Consider the following 21,386-nt stretch of genomic DNA (forward strand, 5'->3'; position numbering starts at 1 on the left):
TCGTGATTTTGGCTTGGTTCTTCTTTGCCTATTTGAAGCATATTAAGGAATCGATATATTCAAGAAGTTGACTAACATGTGAATGGGAAAACTGCAGCCCCTATGGGAAATCTCTTCAGTTCTGGAATGGCGGTACCCACGAACTTCCTTCATTGCGAATCAATCCGGGCCAAAAGAAATCTTTATTTAGGATGTTAAACAAGTTGACCTTAGTCACGAGGCGCGTTGCAGAATTATTCAGTCGTTTTCCTATTGCCACGCGCCTATACTCATAAGCTTTCGCATAAGCTCAACGTATCAAACTAAAGATATTCTTAAGAAAGCTGTCCTACCATCTCTCAGCCTCGCACCGACTGCTGTTACTTATTATTCTTTGCGCATATTGATAACCTTGATTTGTACCGCTCGCACTTTGCTACATAAGTCTAACCGGCTCTACTGGCAATGCCCAGTCGGATAGCAAGCAATGCCGAGGATGGCTTCGAACCTGTACAGAGCTGAACAGTCCGACGTTAAGCCTTGTTGCACGGTAAAGAAATTGTATTCAACCGAATAAGCATACAAACATACCCCAACTACACAGTCCAACATATGGCACATTCAGTCGCCTCACGCCAATTCATCTATGTGATATCCCAAACGCCAAACCCCATTATTATCTATGCTCAAGCCTTAGCCTCGTCAATCTTGCGACCACCAAGCTGCATGTAATTCCAGCAAACTATCATCAATGGTCAGTAACTTTCTCCTACGTACAAATCAGATCGACTTACTTGTCCAACCCAGATCATCTCTGAAACAAGACTGGAGAACATCCTCGCCAGCCGTGGTGCCAGTGTCCGGACTAGAAGCAACTGCCTTCTTGCCAACTGCAAGACCAATAACAGGTGGGTAGACTGCGATCTCTTTATATGAGGGAACGTGTCCAGCTCGCTGGCTGAGAATATTCTGGTGGATATTCAATGCGACGTAGTGGCCTTGATGCATGGCGCCACCACATCGCTTGATGCCAGGCCACTTCGTGATATCGCCAGCGGCGTAGTGAAATTCAGCATTTGGTGTGCCTTCTTCGAACTGCAGGCTGGAGAGAAATTAGTCAGTGATGAGACGTAAGAGGAATTTGTTTGCCTTACTTGGGCTTGATCTTCACCAAGCCATCCTCATCGAGTGCGGAGGCGGGCAGATATGTGGTAGTGGGAACACTTCTGGAGATGGCCATGATCACCACACTAGCAGACATCTTGTGACCGTTGGTAAACTCAACTTCATACTTCTCGCTGCCGTCGGTAGTCTCGACCTTGCTCTTGGAAGCCAGACGGTGGTTCATGAGGACTTCAACGCCAGCCTCACAAAGCAACTCAAGTGCCACGTCCTTGGTCTCGTCAGGGAGACCCTCGGATGAGAGAAGCTTGTCACGCGAATGGGCAAGTGTTACGTTGAGGTGAGGCTTGACCATCTTAAGCTCGGCCGCCATTTCAATGCCGACAGCACCTCCGCCGACCACTACGACGCCGTGCTTAGCATTCTGAACAGCGTTGATATGGTTCTCGGCTTCAAAGAGGTATTGCTTTCGAGTCAAGGACTGTGGGACTACGGGCCAGACGCGGCGCAGACCTGTGGCGGCAACAAGGTAGTCATATTCGAGAGTGCTCTTCTCTTCGGTGAGGTGGGCTGAGATGGTAGCTTTCTTTGAAGCGGGGTCGACGCTGGTAACTGAACCTTGGATGATGTTGAGTCTGGGATCTTTGAGGCCGAGGATATCAGAGTATTTGACCCAATTCTTCTTGGAAAAGGCAGAGTCGGCAAGGGCCATGGGAGAGCCGATTAAGTGGTCTGCAATGTGTCAGTATCATATATTTCGGCTCTGAGAAAAAGGAAACTTACAGTAACCATCTCTTTCATCAACGATGGTGATCTCGATGTTGAAAGTAGGCAAGTTGGGGTGATGAGTATATGGCTCAGAGTTCATGCGGGGGGAATAACCCTGGCTCAGATCCAACAGGTTGACGGCAGCAGACAGACCACCATAACATCCACCGAGGATAAGCACACGCACAGCGTTTGATGATTCTGGAAGCGAGCCCATTGTAGCGAATCCTTTGACTGTATGGACTATGGAGTGTGTTGAAGACAGGAGCTGCTGACGTGATGCTCTAGAGACAGATGTTGCAGGGAGACAAAGATTCGGCGCAACAAAAGTTGATAAGGAAGCACGGGATGTGGCAGAAAGTCTTGTCTGAGTACGAGTGTGGGTGGCTTTAGAAAGTCGTCCCGGGAACTTGGTGAATACTCGAGAGATGATCATGAGCCTAGGAATGAGGAAGAGAAGAGAAAGAAATAGTCCAAGCTATTAAAGAAGGGAAAGGAGGTCAGAGAAATGCCGATCCGGGTATAAATGAAGCAACCGCCAACGTGAGAACAAAACACTTGACACATGATGCTCGGTATCGTACTCGGCTGAAAGCCCTCAACATCGGGCCAAGACCGGCCTCCTCTGGGGACAAGGGTTCATCTCCCTGGTTTCTGTCATGACAAGTCCCCAGTTTCCCATCATGAGTAAATCACGAATGACCAGTAACAAAACAGATTTGGCCGGATTGTAGCGGGGCATGCTCCATTGTGATGATGTTGGGGACTTTTTGAAGATGCTAACGATGTGGAGTTAAAGTTATCAGATCCGTCCAAGACAGCGGTAGTCAGCCACTGAGAGAACTGTCTCCACTGGTTAGGATGAGGACAAGAATTATCAGATCCGACGGAAGCCATTTTCACCGCTTAGTCATGATATCAGACACAGTGAGAAGACCGTTATCTGATCAAATTGCTACCAATGTTTCCACATTGTGTGCAACCATTCCGGACTAATGGTTCGTAGCGTAGGACGGACAGACGAGTTGGGCCGATCTCCTTGTGCTTTTTGAAGATCAGCAAGGATATGCTTGTGTAAACAATTGAACTGAGTCATTTTCAACTCCAAGTAACAGCTACTAATGCCAATATTGACTTCGTAGACTTTAATGTGCGACAGCTGTGTCCTTATTGCTTGCTCAAAGTGCCCTCTTTCTTTGTATAGAGTACGAATACTTGTTAAGTTGTACGCCGATCTGATAACCCAACCCAATAATGATGGTTGTCACACACATGCTGGTCTTGGCAGCCTAGTTACTCAAAAATTATCTGATCGGAAGAATCCTTGGACAATCTGATGTGGCTGTTTGTCACTCACGCATGGAATAAGTGCTTGGCTTAGAAACGGCGATAACAATTGATTTCTACAGAAAAACTGATACAACATTCTCCAGAGTATTGCTCGACTAGCATTATGAAGCACTCAAGCTACTTTGGGCCAGGTTACGGTAAACGTCACATTATCTGCTTGTTCCAACGGCATGTATCAACGTCTTTGCAGCGTAGGATCGGCTTGCCCTTGCTACTTGACCCTGTAAACGTATTCCGCATTATCATCAAAATCATTCCGTCTGCCAGACCTTATTCTCTTCTTCAGTGGGGATGTTCAATCCTTCGCGTCTCTAGCACGGTGACCTTATCCCCATTAGAGATGCCAAGCCAAGACCAGGGTAAGACCTACTATAAAATTATGCTTGTTTAAGAGCGAACTAGAGGCAGAGGCTCTGCTCCGTCTCCGTCTCCGTCTCCGTTCCGGCTTTTCTAACTTGTTCCTCACTAGTGATTGTCCAGGGCTGATTCTATTGCTTACCGAAGGAGAGGTCGAGGCAAAGGCAAACCTCTGAGCTTTAGGCCACAAAAATAAATGACCAAAGAGTGTGGACTACTGCAGCACAATATGAGTTACTAATTTAGACCCTTACGGTCAACCATCCTCGCTTTTGTATTCCCGAGGAGAGGGTCCTTGGGTTCGCCAAGATGGCCATACCTTTTGACTGGTCTTGAAGGCCAATGTTTAGCGGCACGGCAAATTTCTCATCATGAGTTTTATTTCCTCTCATTTTCCTTTCCTTTCCTTTCCTTTCCCATCTGTGTCTGTTGTAAATCGCAAGTTGTAAACGTATCATCGTTACCTTGCAACTCACGTCAAGATGTCAGTCCCTTCGCCTGAGACGAAGAGAAATAAGGCAAGTTTTACACCTAAAATACAAATCCATCCGTAATAGTCTTTGGCTTGCATTATTGCTAACACCCTTCACAGCTGCGCTCCTTCTTCTCCTACTTCCAACTCCTCTTCTATGCCAACCCAACATGGATCGATATTCTTCTTCTCATCGTAGGAACACTCACAGCATGCGCCGCCGGTGCTCCTTTCCCTTTGATGGGCATCATCTTTGGCCAACTCGTCAACGATCTCAACACTGCATCCTGCGATAATGGTGAAGTCGTATCCCAATACTCTTCAAAAGAACTCCAAGATAGCATCAACAAGAAGGTTGTCATGATCACATGGATTGGCGTGATCAGCTTTGCGCTAATTTACACGTATATTGTGTCTTGGTCAATCTTTAGTCGCCGTCTCGAGAACCGCATTCGTGATCGCTACTTTATGAGCATCCTGTTACAAGATGCTACCTTCTTTGACAAGAGGCAGGCTGGAGAAATTACTTCCCGCCTCAATGTCGATATCCAGGCAATTCAGTCTGGTACTTCGGAAAAGGTCGGTATCATCATGGGATGTACATCATTCTTCGTCTCGTCGTACGTTGTTGCGTTTGTCAAGAATACTACACTCGCAGGTATTCTTGTATCACTCGTGCCGGCTTTCATGTTGCTTGCCATTGTGGGAAGCATGTTTACCGCAAAGTTTGCAACGGCCATGTCCGGAAAGATCGCATCTGCCTCATCAATCGCCTCAGAAGTCCTGGCCAACATTCCTGTTGTCCAGGCTTTTGGCGCCGGTCCTCGACTTGAGGCTATCTTTGCCGAGAGAATGAAGGGAGCACGAAAGCAAGGAATCAACAAGGCTTTTATTGCTGCTCTCCAAGCTGGATTGCTTTACTTTATTGCCTACTCTGCCAATGCTCTTGCTTTCTGGCAGGGTAGTGGGCAAATTGCTGACATGGTTGAGGGCAACGGCGATGCCTCTGTTGGTGATATTTATACTGTCATTCTCTTGCTAGTTGATGGTAAGTATGTTTCAACCAGCGAACTGTACTTGATGACTGACATTTTGTAGCTTGTGTTGTTCTTGGTGGTATCGCCCCTTTGTTGCCTCTCGTTGGGGCGGCTGTTGGGTCTTTTGAAAAACTTCGAGAAGATATGGACAGCCCAGCTGCCATCAACACAGGGTCCGATAATGGAGAGAAGCTCTCATCAGTCGAAGGAACCATGTCTTTCAGAAACGTCTCCTTTGCTTATGTTTCAAGACCTCACCACAACGTGCTGAATAATGTCTCCTTCGAATGTCCTGCTGGTAAGCACACTGCTCTTGTAGGTCTTTCTGGTAGTGGTAAATCTACCGTTGCCGGTTTAACATCCCGAATTTATGATCCCACCGAGGGCACAGTTCTTCTCGATGGGCACGATGTCAAGGACCTTAACGTCAAGGGCCTGAGAAGTCACATGAGTCTTGTACAGCAAGAGCCCTCTCTTCTGGACCGGTCTATCGTTGAGAACATTGCCCTTGGTATACTGAACTCAGCTCAATCTGAACATGAGAGATTCAAAGCCACGATTCTAGGCACTGACCTTGCGAAGCTTTCCACCAAGCTCCGTCAGGGTGAGAGTTTGGCAACAGCAGCGCAAAGTTTCGGTCAGGAGATGGTTGATCTGGTTGATCGTGTTCAGGAAGCTGCTCGACTTGCCGATGCATCTGGCTTCGTTGAAAGACTTGAGTATGGTTACGGAACACTGGTTGGTACTGGCGGAAAGCTAGTAAGTGGTGGTCAACGACAACGTCTTGCACTCGCTCGAGCTTTGATACGTGATCCCAAAATCCTCATCCTCGACGAGGCTACCGCTTCTCTCGACTCGGCAAGCGAGCACCGCATCCAGATGGCTATCGAATCCATCGCCAAGAATCGCACGGTCATTGCAATTGCTCATCGTCTATCCACTATCAAGAACGCTGACAACATCATCGTTATGAATAATGGTGAAATCATAGAACAAGGCAATCATCTTGAACTGATGACTTTGAACGGCTCATATGCTAGTATGGTACGCTTGCAAACAGTTGACTCAGAGGATGCTGGATCTACTACAAGCACTGTCCGAACCGACGGTGTCTTCTCTGAGAAAGATTCTATTGTAGACCTAAAGGTCAGGGATATAGAAAAAGAAGAGGCAGATGAGTCCAAAGAGGACGAAGCTAAAGAGAAAGACACAGCTCCTGAGGCAGATGCTGCTCTCGACTCGAACAAATCTGGGTGGGTCGTTACCAAGACTATTGGCGGCATGGTACGACCATATCTCCTCCTCATTACCGTCTGTCTCTCTGCTGCCACTATTGTTGGGCTCACTTTCTCATCATCCGGTCTAATCTTGGGTTATACCATCGACAACCTAAGCCCCTGCAACCCCGCTGAAAATATCCGCTGGGCAGGCAAGTTCTTTGGAGGCATGTGGTTTCTAATCGCTTGTGTCGAGCTGTTGGCCAACACGACAAGCTGGACCGGCTTCGGCATTGTCGCAGAGAAGTTGCTATACAAGATCCGTGTCCTTTGCTTCCGCTCTTTGTATGAACAGGACCTTGATTGGCATCAGTCAGAAGGCCGTACACCAACTGCACTTCTGTCTGTCATTACTTCGGATGCTGCAGCTGTTGGCGGATTCAGCGGCTCCATTATTGGCACAATTTTCTCTATCATGGTTAACTTCTTGGTTGCCATCATCCTGTCACATATTCTTGCTTGGAAAATTGCCATTGTCTGCCTGGTCATTGTGCCTATCCTTCTTGGCTGTGGCATTATGCAACTCCGATCTCTTTCCAAGTTTGAACGTCGTCACGCCGGGGCTTTCTCTGGAGCCGTTGGTATAGCAAATGAGGCCGTGAACTCGTTCAAGACCATTTCTTCCTTGTCCATTGAAGAGGAGGTGATGAGCTCTTACCGCCGTGCTCTCAGGGCGCCTCGGAAAGAGATAACTCTGGCCTCTATGTACGCCAACTTATGGCTTTCCCTGGCTAACAGCACCGGGAACCTGATATATGCCTTTGCGTACTGGTGGGGGTCAACACGAATTACTGCAGGAGAGGCTAGCCAGAGGGAGTTCTTCATAATTCTCATCTGCATGCTTGTTAGTGCACAGCTTTGGGGCCAGATGTTCAGTCTTGCGCCTGAAGTATCTCGAGCCAGGGCTGCGGCTTCGCGCATTCTGAGTTTGATCAACCTCGGATCTTCCAAGGACGAAGCCAAAAAAGGCAAGCTTACACTTGCTCTCGAGAATACAAAAAGAGATGTCGAAGCCCGTGCTGATGCTCCTGCGAAGAGCAGCGGGGGCAAGGGTGCGACCATCGTTTTCAAAAATGTCAAATTCTCATACCCAGCTCGGCCTCACATTCAGATATTGACAGGCATGTCCTTCGCCATTTCTGCAGGTCAGTTTGTTGGTCTCGTAGGACCTTCCGGCGCTGGCAAATCAACCATCATGTCGCTGGTCCAACGCATGTATAGACCAACAGGTGGAAGTGTTGAGATTGATGGCGTTGATATTTGCGCACGCGAAGGAACTGAGTTCCGCAACGATATAGCAGTTGTTCCTCAAGACTGTGCTCTCTTTGACGGAACAATCCGATTCAATGTCGCGCTGGGCTCAACCCCTGATCACGAGCCCACAGACGAAGAGATATATGAAGCTTGCAAGCTAGCCAACATCCACAACGTTATCATGGAGTTGCCCGACGGTTATGATACCGAATGTGGGCCTAACGGCTCGCGGCTCTCTGGCGGTCAGCGTCAACGTCTAGCGATTGCGCGTGCGCTTGTACGTAAACCTAAGCTACTCCTCCTTGACGAAAGCACGAGTGCACTAGATGCCGAGAGTGAACGAGCCCTGCAAGAGGGACTAGAGCGTGTAGCACGTGGTATCACTGTCATTGCCATCACACATAGGCTTCACACGGTGCGCAAGGCGGATATCATCTTTATGATTGAGGGAGGTAAGGTCGTGGAAAGGGGTCGACATGAGGAATTGGTGGAAAGGAGCGAGACATATCGCACAAATGCCCTGCAGCAGATGCTGGGGAACTAAGCTGGGGGTCGAGATGCTGTAAGAGATACCATAGATAATTCGGGTAATTAATTAATATCGGTTGAATGTGTATATCTATCTGTCTGTTCTGTAAGAGACAAAGTGAGCTAAAGTTGGAGTTGGAGAAGTTTACTATTACCCCCACGTCTCCAACACCTGACCTGAGCAACCTCCAACCTCTTCCATGTCTCACTACGGATTGTAGAGGGTGCAATTTGGTGAGGACAGGCAACCTGTCAATTCAGGGGATTTACCCACGTTTCTGATCATGGGAGGACTCTAAGTCACACCAAAAAAAAACTTGGTGCTATGATTGATTTTTTTGTGATCCCCTGAATTTGAGTCCAGAGTCGGTAACCTGATGTATCATGAACTTTGAATAATTCTATAAATGAGGCCCTGGCTTTGTAAGCGGACGGAATAGATGATCTTCAATTTCGAAACAAATGAGATGCAGGAGCGAGACAAGGCTGCATCAGGAGATTGACTAATAATAAAGGGTATAAAAGTTAAAACAAAGCATAATAGAAACCTCGTCTATTATAAAGTTGAAACTCAACTCTCATGACCGCAGTCACTGCAACTCCCCCGATAACTCAAAGCCGACGTCACTGAGTACAGGGGTCCAGCTGCACGCGAATTCAAGTCTAGCCTATCATAGGCCTTAAAATTGATGCTTTACTGCAAGCATCCGCCTCGTTTGAGTCGTCGGGTCCCTCGACCCCTTTGACTTTTGTGTTGCTTCGCCTCTCCTCCCAATTGTCATCAATCCGGCCTCGTGCATTATATTCAAGTCTCATCTTGTTGCAATTATCGTTGTATCAACGCCTCATTCCTACTAATCGTACGAAACAAGGTTGCGATCGCAGCGGGGACTCTTAGTGTTGGACCTTTTTCTTGGCCGATGGGGCTGCCTTGACGATTCCCTCATCCACATCCACATCCACTCGCAACAAGTGACACAATTGGGGCCCTCGAAACACATGCCGTTCGTCACCGGTACACACCTCGATTTGTTCCGAACTTTTGTCAACAACCTAAAATCTTAACCTCCCCCTACCACGCCAGGCTTCAAAGTCGCAACCATTCCCTCTCCATCATCCCTCGATAATCCCTCCTCTGCTCCTGGCGTTGCCCCTACTACAATTCAAACCCGCCTCGAACACGCCTATTCGACCCGAGGAGGGAGTGCTGCTGCCTCTCTGTTAGACGACCCAGACCCGGCACCACGACAGCAGTATCAACGCGACACTACCGCAAATACGAGTGAGCAATTCGAGCTTGTTGATTACCCTCCCATCCAGGCTCGACGAGACGCTGCAGATCGCGAAGCTAGAAGAAAAGCGAAACGAGACGAAAAGCGTCGCTGGCTTCAAGAACAAGACGAGATGAAGTTCTCACACAGTATCCAGTTCAATGCTGTTCCCGATTGGAGCAGCCATTACATTGCTTACAGCAACCTCAAGAAGCTGTACGTTGAGTTCCTCGACGCAGCAAAATCATGCAATTGCTAACTCAGCTGTCATTAGGATTTATCATCTTGAAAAGACCGCCCATCAAGCTCGCGGAAGTACTGGTGACGCCGAGTCACGACCTCTTATCAACCAAGAAGATGCCGAAGAAGTTTTCTCTAGGGCCCTGGGCGTCGAGCTGGAAAAGATTTGCTCGTTCTATGTCTCCAAGGAAGGCGAGCTTCTCGAAGAGGCTACACAACTCTTACGCGACGTTGGTGACGAGGCAGAAGATGCTATCGCTGACAATCGCTACCTGCGCCGACTCTCTGTATCGTCTGCCAATAATCGAGGTCGAAACGGTATCCGCTCGAGAAGCCCGAGAAGTCGTAGCAGCGACAACGAAGAGAGCGGTAGTGAGGAAGAAGATGAGACTACTGGTCTGACAACAAGGCGACGAAGCAGTGGAGGCAGAAGGCGAACCCTCCCCGTCATAAATAAGCCGCGCTCTGAGGATATGAATGCCTCCACCGATTTGGGCCGAGATATGAGGAGGCTCAGCACTGCTGGGGATGAAAATGAGGAAAACCTCATGTTCTCCTCAGGCATGTTTTCATCGGCCATTATGCTCAAGAAGCGCATTATTGGCCTATACGTATCGCTCTGCGAGCTCAAATCATTCATCCAACTCAACCGGACCGGTTTCACCAAGGTACTGAAGAAGTTTGACAAGATTCTCGACAAGGAGTTGAAGGGGCCATACCTAAGAGCCCACGTCGAGACTGCCTACCCGTTTAAGGACGAAACTAAGCGCGTGCTTGAGGAGAACATCGCCAAGATGGAGAAGGCCTTCGCTGAGATTGTCACGGGCGGAGATGAAGCGCTGGCCCGCAAGGATCTTCGTTCGCATCTTAGAGAACACGTTGTCTGGGAGCGCAATACCGTCTGGCGAGATCTTATTGGCATTGAGCGAAGAGCCGAGGCGGCTGGCTTGGGGCAGGCGCTTCTCGGTCAAGAAAGAGGCAATGTGACAAGGAGGTTGCAGGGCGACGAGGCCAAGGGAGCTCAGGTCACGCAGATCCGCACGCCTTTCGGGAAGATCGCTTTGCCTCCATGGCTTGCCAGTACTTCTCTTTGGACACTGATTGCATGTTTAACCGTGTTTGCCCTGCTGCTCTTGCTCCCTATCATGGAGAAGCCCGAGCAGCAGAACTGTCTGGCAATGCTTGTTTTTGTCAGTCTATTATGGGCCACCGAGGTAAGTTGCACCAAGATAATAATTTGCGAAGAACTCATGCTGACCCTTTCTAGACCATCCCTCTCTTCGTGACTTCGCTACTGATTCCTTTCCTCTCTGTGGTCTTGAACGTGGTGCGCGATGAGACCCCTGGCAAGCCTCAGAAGCGTCTTGGCTCCAAAGAAGCTACTTCCGCTATCTTCGCTGCTATGTGGACGCCTGTCATCATGCTTCTCCTCGGCGGTTTTACCCTAGCAGCGGCTTTGTCCAAATGCACTATTGACAAGCGACTGGCTACGCTTGTCCTTAGCAAAGCTGGAACACAGCCAAAGACTGTCCTGATCGCCAACATGTTCGTGGCTGCTTTTGCTTCTATGTTGATCAGCAATGTTGCTGCTCCTGTCCTGTGTTATTCTATTATCGAGGTGAGTTGATAGATATCCACTGTTGTGGAATTATGCTCACAATTGCGTAGCCCATGCTTCGAACCCTGCCATCTGATTCCAACATGTCAAAGGCGGTCATTATCGGCATTGCCCTCGCTTCCAACATCGGCGGAATGCTGTCTCCCATTGCATCTCCACAGAACGTCGTGGCCATGGGTATCATGCAGCCCGCACCTACGTGGCTCCAGTGGTTCTTTATTGTCATCCCTGTTGGAGCTGTATCTATCGTTCTGATCTGGCTTCTCCTTCTCGTTACATTCCAGCCAGGCAAGGGCACGACAATTGCGCCCATTCGCCCTGTCAAGGAAAAGTTCACTGCCTTGCAGTGGTTTGTCACTATTGTCACCATTTCTACCATCGCCTTGTGGTGCGCCAGCCACCAACTTGAGGCTGAGTTTGGAGACATGGGCGTCATTGCCATTATTCCTATCGTTCTCTTCTTTGGCATCGGTCTGTTGACCAAGGAGGATTTCAACAACTTCCCGTGGACCATCATCATCCTGGCTGCTGGTGGATTGTCCCTGGGTAAAGCTGTTCGGTCCTCTGGTCTTCTGCATACTCTTGCCGAGATTGTTTCCGACAAGGTGGAAGGCATGAGTTTGTATGGTGTGTTGGTTGTCTTCTCCACTCTAATCTTGGTCATCGCAACCTTTATCAGCCACACTGTCGCTGCTCTAATCTTCCTCCCCCTTGTCTTCGATGTCGGTGCTGCCATGGATCAGCCTCACCCCAACCTCCTCGTCATGGGTGGTGTTCTCATGTGCAGTGCCGCTATGGGCTTGCCCACCAGTGGTTTCCCCAATATGAGTAAGTTAATCAATGTTATTCACTTGAATCGGATGCTGACTTGTCACAGCTGCAATCATGAAGGAAGACCCCTTCGGTCAGCGATATTTGCAGGTCAAGCACTTTATTAGCCGTGGTGTACCCAGCAGTCTCATCACTCTTGTTGTGGTGATAACTCTTGGGTATGGAGTTATGCAAGTCGCTGGACTTGACTAGTGTATGAGATCTTGCATGAATCATCTTATGATAGCTTTGTTATCACCTATTGTTTTTGGTGTCTCAGGTTTGAATCTACTAAGTATCGGTGTTTGTGTTTTGGATGGAATGCATGTTATTGGTGTAGGTGCGCTGAATAGATTATAAGTTTGTGGGTATTTATAAATTTTGGCAAGATGAATATATTGAAGACAGTTATTTGGCCTAATTGATTCTTGTAACGATGCAAAAGCTATTGAATATTACCTTAGTAGTCAAGAACATTGGTGATGGCGTGTAAGTGCGACTTGCACTGTGCTACTGTGCCGATGCAAGAAGCTCTGGCCATGCTGTTGACGTCGACATTGGCGGCATGACCTGCCACGCCTGCCACCGAATACCGCATACCCAACCGCCACTCTTGTCTTGATACCACAACACTTACAACTCACCGTCGATTCTCTCACTTGTTGTTCAACCCGCCGATAGCTTGTCCTGCTAATATCTACGCCCGAGTAGCCCTCGAATTAACTGATGCGCCCCCTCTCCCAATAGCCTCTACAGCTTCGAGCTGGCCGGCGCCATGCTCTCCGCCTTTACAGCCCGCCCTATAATCGAGCTCAAACAACAAACGAGAGCAAAGATTGAGACGATTCTTGCCCATGGTACGCTAATCTTCCCTATTCCGTATTATGCGTGGTTGCTCTTACTGTCCTCACCGCAACTATCATGATCCTATCTGTGCATAACTAAAGCCTCCTCCAGGTGACCGCGTTCTCGTCGGTCTTAACAATGGCGCCCTCCGGATTTACCGTCTAAACGGTCTCGCCGATCCATCACAGAACGGCTCTGCCGATGCAGATGCCAATGCCGCAACATCCCCGAATGGCGATAGCGATACTGTTCCAGCCAAATCGACGAGTCCAACAGATTTGATGCGAGAGGTTGAGCGCTTCTCAACACGAGCCATCGAGCAGCTTGCCATTATCAAAGACGCAAATACGATAGTTTGTCTGTCAAACTACCATGTTTCATTTCACGATTTAAAAACATACGAACTTATCGAGACTCTACCCCGAACCAAGAACGCAAGCTGCTTTGCGTCAACCTCAAATATTGTCAAGGATCCAGATACTGGTATCCCCGAGATTGTAAGCCGGTTGGCTGTTGCGGTCAAGAGGAAACTCTTGCTCTGGAGCTGGCTTGAGAGCGAACTTTCCGAGGATGTAGATGAAATTGTTTTAGCCGAGTCGATTCGGTCAGTAACATGGGCGAGTGCAACAAAGGTGGTCTGTGGCTTGAACGGCGGATACGTCATGGTCAACGTGGTCACACGCGAAGTTGAAGATGTTGTGAGCCCTGGCTCGGGACCAGCAGCCGGACAGAGCAGTCGCTTTGGTGCGATGAGCAGTGCCAGTATGGGATATATGGGCTTGGGGGGATATATGCCCAAACCTTTGGCTACTAAGCTAGCGGAAGGTGAAATACTGCTTGCGAAAGATATAAACACATTATTTATCGACGACGATGGAAAGCCTCTCGATAGACGGCAAATTCCTTGGCAGAATGCCCCTGAATCCATAGGATACTCGTATCCTTATATTCTCGCTCTACAAGCCCCTTCGAAAGGCTCACTTGAAGTTCGAAATCCTTCGACTCTCTCGTCACTTCAAAATCTGTCACTACCTGGTGCAGCCCAGCTTCACTTTCCGCCACCATCCTACAGCTTAGCACATGCCGGCAAAGGTTTCCACATCTCAAGCGAACGGTGTGTTTGGAAGATGGAAGCGACAGATTACGACTCTCAAATACAAGAGCTTGTGGATGGTGGTCATTTAGACGAGGCAATCAGCATCTTGGAGATGCTAGAGGATGCTTTATTAAGAAACAAGACACAGACATTACGCGAAGTCAAAATGTTGAAGGCCGAAGGGTTGTTCAAGAAGAAGAAATACCGCCAGGCTATGGATCTCTTCAATGAAGATGATGTACATGCGCCCCCTGAGCGGGTACTCAAAATGTTTCCTCCCTCGATCGCTGGAGAGCTATCTGCATGGGCAGGCCGCGAGGACGAAGAGAGTCAGGAATCAGACGAGGCCCCCGCAACTCCAAAGAAGACCAACGGCACACGTACCAGTACCCCTGAACCTCTCTCGCCAACACATGGAACTCCTCCATCTAGCAAAGGAGGGTTCGCCAGATATCTTACGGGCAGCTATAGGAGACCCCAGGCAGACACCGCGTCCATTTTCTCAAAGAAAGATGCAATTGATGGTGATGATATCGCTAGCGTGAAAGAGACTGACTTGGGCGACGATCAGCCTTTGAAAGACAAGGATTTGACCAACGCAGTTCTGGAATTGAACAGTTATCTTGCTGGAACCCGTGCTCGGTTACAGCGTGTCCTTGATCCGATCACTGGAAACTTGAAGCCTCGGAGCGAACGAAATGGCTCGACGGAAGAGATAGCAGAGACCTTCCTACGAATAGGACTCGATGAATCGGAAGAACAACTGCAAGAAGAGCTGCGAAATACGTTTCGTCTTGTCGATACAACATTGTTTCGAGCTTACATGTTCTCTCGGCCAACGTTGGCGAGCTCTTTGTTCCGAATTCCTAATTTCTGCGACCCTAATGTGGTAAATGAAAAGCTTTTGGAACACAATCGCTACAATGAGCTGGTGGATTTCTTCTACGGCAAGAAGCTACATAAAGAAGCTTTGGAGCTCCTGCGGCGCTTCGGTGCTGCTGAAAAGCCAGATGATGCCGCACCAGCACTTCATGGCCCGGAGCGCACCATTGAGTATCTCAAAAACCTACCGCCATCAGAAATCGATCTCATTCTCGAGCATGCAGAATGGACTCTTAAGGCCAGTCCTGCTGCTGCACTAGAAATTTTCATAGGGGATACCGAGAACGCCGAAACATTGCCACGGGAGAAAGTTGTGTCCTTCTTACATGATATTGATACACAGTTGGAAGGTCGGTACCTGGAACACATCATCAATGAGCTTGAAGATATGACGCCGGATCTCCATAACCGACTGGTTGAGCTCTTTGTAGAGAACTTGACCAAGATGGAGCAGAGTGACGAATGGAATGAGATGATGAATCGCTTTGTTGAGTTCCTGAGACACGAGTTCTTGAGAGAACCAGTGCAGGTTTACAGCCTCAGCAAGGCATTCCAACTGATTCCTCGTGACGGTAAGTGGTATGTTCCAATTTTATAGTAATGTGTGCTGATTCTATCGTGCAGATCCTGCTTTCTACGAAGCACAGGCCGTGGTTTTGAGTAAGATGGGCCAGCACAAGCAGGCACTTGAGATTTACGTGTTCAAGATGAAGGACTACCAGAAAGCTGAACAGTACGTATTTGCCGATGTTCTGGTACTCCGCGTGCTGACCTTCATAGATACTGTAATCGAGTGAATTCTACTCAAGACACCACTCCACCTCAACAGAACACAAAGAGCGATACCGGAGATGATCCTGAGAAAGCTACGCCATCTATTTATCATACTCTGCTATCACTCTACCTTCAACCTTCACCACCCAACCAGCCTAACTTGGAACCAGCACTTGATCTGCTGTCCAAGCATGGATCACGCCTCCCAGCAACCTCAACCCTAGGACTGATTCCAGATGATATTCCTGTTCGGTCACTGGAATCTTATTTCCGAGGGCGCATCCGTTCAGCTAATAGCTTGGTAAATGAGTCGAGGATTGTTGCTGGTCTTCGACAAGCTGAGGGTGTCTCTATTGCAGCTCGGTTGCACCTTGGAGACCATGTACAAGGCGGGCAAGGTGGGCGAAATCGCCATGTCGCTATCACAGACGAGCGGCACTGCGTTGTATGCCACAAGAAACTCGGAGGAGGTATGCGCATTGGTGGAAGCGTCGTGGCCGTACTGCCGGATAATACGGTGGTGCACTATGGCTGTTTGAATCGGGCAACTGGGAACAAGGTAGACGCAACTCGGGCGCCAAGTTGGGGTCGGGGATTTTAGACAGGCCGTCATGCTGAGCGGGAGCATTATTTGGGAGCATATGCATGAATTGGATCGGTTGTAGCCAGTATGATATTTCTTCGAATACCCTTCATATACAAATCATTTTGTCGCGGAGGGTTTCGTTTTCGCTAACGTGATTTTTCTCTCTCTCAGTCCTCCTCTTCCACCACCTCTTCACCGTAGTTTTCCTCCTCCTTTGCTTCAGCTGCTGCGTCTCTTGCTTTATCCTGCTCCATTCGTGCTGTGAGCTCTTGGTTGATTGTGGACTGTGTATCAGCGATAGATGCTCGAAGAGCCTTGAGATATGACGCCTTGTCGGTCGTAGACGCCGTAGAAGAAATAGCGGGTAGTGTGTGCGAGACCTTGAAAGGTTCACTCTCTGGGGAAGTATAGTCTGCGGTGAGGGTTGGTTGCGACATTGTGGAAAGCGTTTGGTGTATGAAGTTGAATGACGAATGATTAAAGGAGGGAGTCGAGTCTTGATTGTTGACGCGGGGTTGAGTGAAAGCAACCCCACATCCCGGCCTGTTTCTATGTTATGGAGACAGCCATACGTGAGCTACACCAAGAGATATCGAGAATTTATTGGGCATTTGTCTAGATCTGCAGTGTGATTCTGCAGATCCATGTAGGAACACATTTCGGTCCACATTAAAATATCTCTATAATTTCCATAAACTATATCAATTGAGTGAAATGGATGTGATCACATCTCATGCCTCCTTGACGTAGCGGCGTTAGTCAGCACAGTGGCTTGCTCAATGGATCAGACTCCCTGTTTACTGGTTGATGGACAGTCTTACTTGTTTGTTGGTTCAGCCTCAACAACAACTCTGAGATACTACCTTTACTCGACCATCATTACCTGCGACATGACAAGCCCATAGTTTTTTCTGAACCCCTGGTGCCCCGAAACAAGTCTCACACACCCCACTAGGCCCTGTGAATTTGGCCTCAGTTCTCCGCATGGGACCAAGATGTAACAGCGGTCTTGACGTCGCATAAAAGAACAATGCAACCCTCACGCTCTCAACCCCGCGGCCCGGGCAGCTTCAATCCGTCATCAAGCTCATCTATCCAGCCTTCACAACTTTCAACAACATCCTCGAGACCTGCTCTGCGTCGAGTCGAAACCTCAGACGACGAAGACGATACCCCCCGGCCGTCCATAACAATACCCAAGTCGCGACAACCTTCGCAACCGCAGCCCTCGTCTCCCGCGACACCGATATACGCACAATTTACGACGCATGGAAACTCAAGTACTGCGAGTTTAGGCCATCACAACTTTTCGAGGCCAGCAAACTCAAGGTCCGTTACCCAAGGGTCGCCGGCGACACTGATCAAGGGTCATGCGCGCAAACATTCAGCTACACAAGGCTCCTTTGAACCTACCCTACCATCCATGAGTATTTCGAATATATCTTCACATCTCGGAATGTCTCAACAAAATCCATCTACCACTTCCATGTCCGCCGCGGCGGCAGCGGCTGCAGCTGCCTCTGCCTCCAATGTTAGCTTGTCCGCGAGCCAGATGGCGGCGCAGGCGGCCGTCATGTCACATCAGAACCATTCACGTCAGCGATCGCAGACAGTACCTTTCCCCGGCGATCCGAACGATGGTGTGCGGCGAGGGAGCGGTAGCAAAGGTCCCACGAGTCCGCCAATGCTGAGTTTGACGGAGGCAAGTGCGCCAAGGGATACTGGGTTCGTGAATCATGGCGGATATGGCGGGCCTCACTCTTCTGCTGCCACGGCGGCTGCGAATGTTGTTTTCCCTCGATCTGGTCACACTTCTCCTAGGGTATCACCTCAACCATATTCACAACCACCTCCACTGCCACCCCCAGTGACGGAAAAGCCAAGCAAGATGGAAAAGTCCAAGGTCAAGCTTTTCTCTCGTCCAGGCAAAATCAGCACCAAGGGTGAGTCGAAGGAGAAGCCGCTACCGAGCCCAGGAAAGATTGGCTCTGCGCTATCAGCTCTTCAGCGTGGGAACTTCAGTACGAACAGCCTGGTTGACCCAGGTAACCAATCCATATATAACCTCAACAACTCATCTTCAGCGACCATACGACCTATCGAAACGCCTACTGAAGAAAGAGAGAAGGACAAGGAAAAGGGCAAGGAAAAGGAGAAGAAACATCACTTTCTATCGCGACAAAAGCAGAAGCTTAAAGATGAATATCACCTCCCGTTATCATCCGCGGCCAGCAACTCTCGCCCAACAGATCCCAACGCACCAAACCCATTATACAACTTTAATATCCCACCAAGCCCAGCACCCACGTCTTCAACGTTCTCCAAAACTAAAAAGGACAAGAAGAGCGCTGAGCGATCGGATAGCCGGTTGGATGGCGAGTCTAGTTTCAACGGGCAAAGCGAATGGCCTGGACCTAGTAGTCTGCCATCTCTGTCCCAACAATCGACCATGTACGATCCCATTGATCCAGGAAAGCTGGGCCTCCATAACCACATGTCGCTGGACGATGCGTGGCCGTATCTCAGAGCCAAGCTGCTGGTTATCTTTGAGGGTGAGGACCTTCGACTTCCTATAGAAGACTTTAACCGTGTTGTGCAAATGCACATCCAGTGGTGTATGCATAGACGCTCTCCAAACACCATGCTGGAAGACTTACGGGATCTTCTACACACAGGGTTCTTGTCACTGGATCGAACGCTGCGTCAGACCCCCGAAGATCGCTTTATTCCGACGCTTGTGGAGCTTTGGATGTTTACCTTCACCTCCATCTTGCCGTACATGCAGGCCGTCTTCCTCCCGCTGGATCTCGAGGTATCAGGCTGCGGTACACTTATGACCGGCGAGCAAGCTCGTGAGTTCTGGGGAGGTGCTGTCACTTCTTCCTTTGGTTCAGGGGGGGCAGCTCGTGTGGCACCGGCACCATCAGTCCTTGATGTGAGAAGGCTAGTCCTCATCGCCTATAGAGATACTGTCATTCTACCACGCTACGACACGCTCAAGAACATATTTTCACGTCTCTCTCTCGAATTCTTACCATCGTCCCTTGCAAGCATGGCAATGTCGTCTACGCCCGAAGCGTTACTATCCACTTCGCCTTCTGAATCGTTTGGCCGTCCTGGCACAGCAATGTCTCTTGATCCATCCAACGCTTCTTACAACTCAACAAGCACAACCCTCCTCGGAGAAGGTTCCGCCGGAGGTCGCAGTCGCGCCATCAGCAATGTCAGCTTTGGCAGTCACGGTAGCGATGGTGGCTTAAGACCGTTTACACCCTCGGGAAGCGGAGGCGTTCCGCCTGTACCCTCCTTGGCCAGTCTACGGGACCGCGAGCAGAACGTTGAGGACTCGAAACACATCACCGAAATGGTTGGCCGGATGCTGCAATGCATGAGTGTCTTGTCGGGCGTGTCGGCGGGTGATGTTGGCGCCGAAGGAAACGAGAGAGTCGTGGAGCTATGTAAGATGCTGAAGCTCAACTGGCTGGGTAGAGGAAGAACAGGAAGAAACAGAAGGGGAATGGTCGGTGGCAGAGTGAGGAGGGATGATATGAGGGATGAAGTTCGTGTTATTTAGCGATTGATTTGGAAATGATATTTGGCAAGCACACCAGCGATCAAACGGGAATCGCCTGCAAACACAGAAGATCGGCAGGCCAAGTGAGTGAAGTTTGAGCCCGAAGTGAAGAAGGAAAAAGATGATGAAGAGAACAACGAGGAAGAAATCGAATTTAAGATGTTTGGGATTGAGGTGAAGAGAGAAGACGATCTTGACGATCTCCGTAGCTACAGCGATACCCAGTATAGCTGGGAAATATAAATGAACATTCAAAGATTTTGGCAGTTCATAGAATGTGAATCGGAAGACATAACAGAAAACGTCACGGAATCAACCCGCCTACTACGTGCGTAGAGTACAGGCGCGGCAACAATCATGGTGTCATGATACATATGTACATCATGACTCCTTTCACATTTTATTTTCACGGTGGCTGGCGCGATTCAAATTGACACGAATAACTCAGAAAATCATTGTCATTTTTATTTGTTATAAATATTTAGATTTGGAGCAATTTCCGTGGCAACATCTAGAACTTTTCAACAGTTAGCTTCAAGACTTGGTAAAAGATAGTCGACAGCAAAGTGTGAGATATAGTGTTTAATCAGACATCCAAGGAAGTATAATTATACCCTCATCTGTCCCAAAAAGGCTCGAATGGGACTCGAGTGGAAACTGCGAATTAGGTGGAAAATTTCATCATGAAAAACGAGGAGGTTGGTTGTGAAGAAAGGTTTTGCAAACTTACATTAAATATTAGAAATCTTCGCGAAGCTATGTTAGTTCCGGGTATAGCAAATTTTCATAAGTCTATCAAAGCAATGTTAGCGAGGCTGCAAAGAATGCGCGTGCTAGAAAAGCTGAGTGTGTTTGATGTAGTCAGACAATGATACTGGCAAGTAACAGGCCTAGGGCCCAGGATACTGAATATCTTCATGGGCGATTCGGTTGGAGAAAGAAGAGTGCAGCAAGTGTCATCATTCAGATGCGGGGATGGAGTGTTGCGAGGCATGGGGGAGTGTGTTTGTCTTACCATTGAGATCCAAGCTGCATGCAAGGCTGCAAAGAAAATTTTCTTTGCAAACCAAACAAACCACCTCAAACAAACATCCCGCACGACAAGACGCAGAGCGCACCGCTCAGACAAAGCTGTTCAAAATCAAAACAGCTGCTCCGGAAAGACAGTCGTGGTGTGATCTCGCGCGTCGCGTTCGTGTGGGAAGAGAGGTAGAGGCGGTTTGTTGTTGTTGGAAAGGATTGAAGCTTGGGAGAAGAAAGTTGAGAGCCGCATCGAAGAAAGATATTGGAAGACAGTGCAGAAAATTTTTGACAAATGCGCGGCACTGTGGCTTTCACGTGACCGGTCCCTTACCCTCTCTTGGCTCTAGCGCGGATGTTAGTTCATGGCCCGCTTCAATATTGCGATAGATGCATGAAGCAATTTGTCTTGTTCTTGACTCCTTCACCTCCTCCACCATTGCCCGCTACAATGTCTTAGGGTGTACGACTAGGCTTGGGGGCAGTCAGCGTACGTAGTTCGCGTCATGACTTTCCTCACTAGAC

At 48.8% G+C, this 21,386-nt stretch overlaps 6 protein-coding genes across 6 annotated transcripts; 4 read left to right on the forward strand and 2 right to left on the reverse strand.

The window, feature by feature from the left end:
• Positions 1 to 665: 665 nt before the first annotated feature.
• On the reverse strand, positions 666 to 2,086 carry FPOAC1_006800 (uncharacterized protein; the record flags this gene model as incomplete). Its single annotated transcript, XM_044851274.1, has 4 exons — positions 666 to 721; positions 774 to 1,081; positions 1,134 to 1,833; positions 1,885 to 2,086. The coding sequence occupies 4 exons, from the start codon at positions 2,084 to 2,086 to the stop codon at positions 666 to 668; spliced, it is 1,266 nt and encodes a 421-aa protein (XP_044709986.1).
• Positions 2,087 to 4,058: 1,972 nt separating this feature from the next.
• On the forward strand, positions 4,059 to 8,160 carry FPOAC1_006801 (uncharacterized protein; the record flags this gene model as incomplete). Its single annotated transcript, XM_044851275.1, has 3 exons — positions 4,059 to 4,064; positions 4,169 to 5,096; positions 5,147 to 8,160. The coding sequence occupies 3 exons, from the start codon at positions 4,059 to 4,061 to the stop codon at positions 8,158 to 8,160; spliced, it is 3,948 nt and encodes a 1,315-aa protein (XP_044709987.1).
• Positions 8,161 to 9,143: 983 nt separating this feature from the next.
• FPOAC1_006802 (uncharacterized protein) lies at positions 9,144 to 12,296 on the forward strand (the record flags this gene model as incomplete). The annotated part of the gene is made up of 6 exons (XM_044851276.1): positions 9,144 to 9,159; positions 9,229 to 9,631; positions 9,690 to 10,869; positions 10,923 to 11,273; positions 11,324 to 12,101; positions 12,151 to 12,296. 6 exons carry the CDS (start codon positions 9,144 to 9,146, stop codon positions 12,294 to 12,296), a joined length of 2,874 nt encoding a protein of 957 aa, XP_044709988.1.
• A 562-nt stretch (positions 12,297 to 12,858) lies between these two features.
• FPOAC1_006803 (uncharacterized protein) lies at positions 12,859 to 16,282 on the forward strand (the record flags this gene model as incomplete). The annotated part of the gene is made up of 4 exons (XM_044851277.1): positions 12,859 to 12,940; positions 13,041 to 15,479; positions 15,532 to 15,640; positions 15,688 to 16,282. 4 exons carry the CDS (start codon positions 12,859 to 12,861, stop codon positions 16,280 to 16,282), a joined length of 3,225 nt encoding a protein of 1,074 aa, XP_044709989.1.
• A 152-nt stretch (positions 16,283 to 16,434) lies between these two features.
• Positions 16,435 to 16,704, reverse strand: FPOAC1_006804 (uncharacterized protein; the record flags this gene model as incomplete). The annotated part of the gene is made up of 1 exon (XM_044851278.1): positions 16,435 to 16,704. The coding sequence occupies one exon, from the start codon at positions 16,702 to 16,704 to the stop codon at positions 16,435 to 16,437; it is 270 nt and encodes an 89-aa protein (XP_044709990.1).
• Positions 16,705 to 17,297: 593 nt separating this feature from the next.
• On the forward strand, positions 17,298 to 19,841 carry FPOAC1_006805 (uncharacterized protein; the record flags this gene model as incomplete). The annotated part of the gene is made up of 1 exon (XM_044851279.1): positions 17,298 to 19,841. The coding sequence occupies one exon, from the start codon at positions 17,298 to 17,300 to the stop codon at positions 19,839 to 19,841; it is 2,544 nt and encodes an 847-aa protein (XP_044709991.1).
• Between the last annotated feature and the right edge of the window lie 1,545 nt (positions 19,842 to 21,386).

The sequence above is a fragment of the Fusarium poae genome, chromosome 2, assembly GCF_019609905.1.
Source record: "Fusarium poae strain DAOMC 252244 chromosome 2, whole genome shotgun sequence".
In the NCBI taxonomy this organism is placed as follows: Eukaryota; Fungi; Ascomycota; class Sordariomycetes; order Hypocreales; family Nectriaceae; genus Fusarium; species Fusarium poae.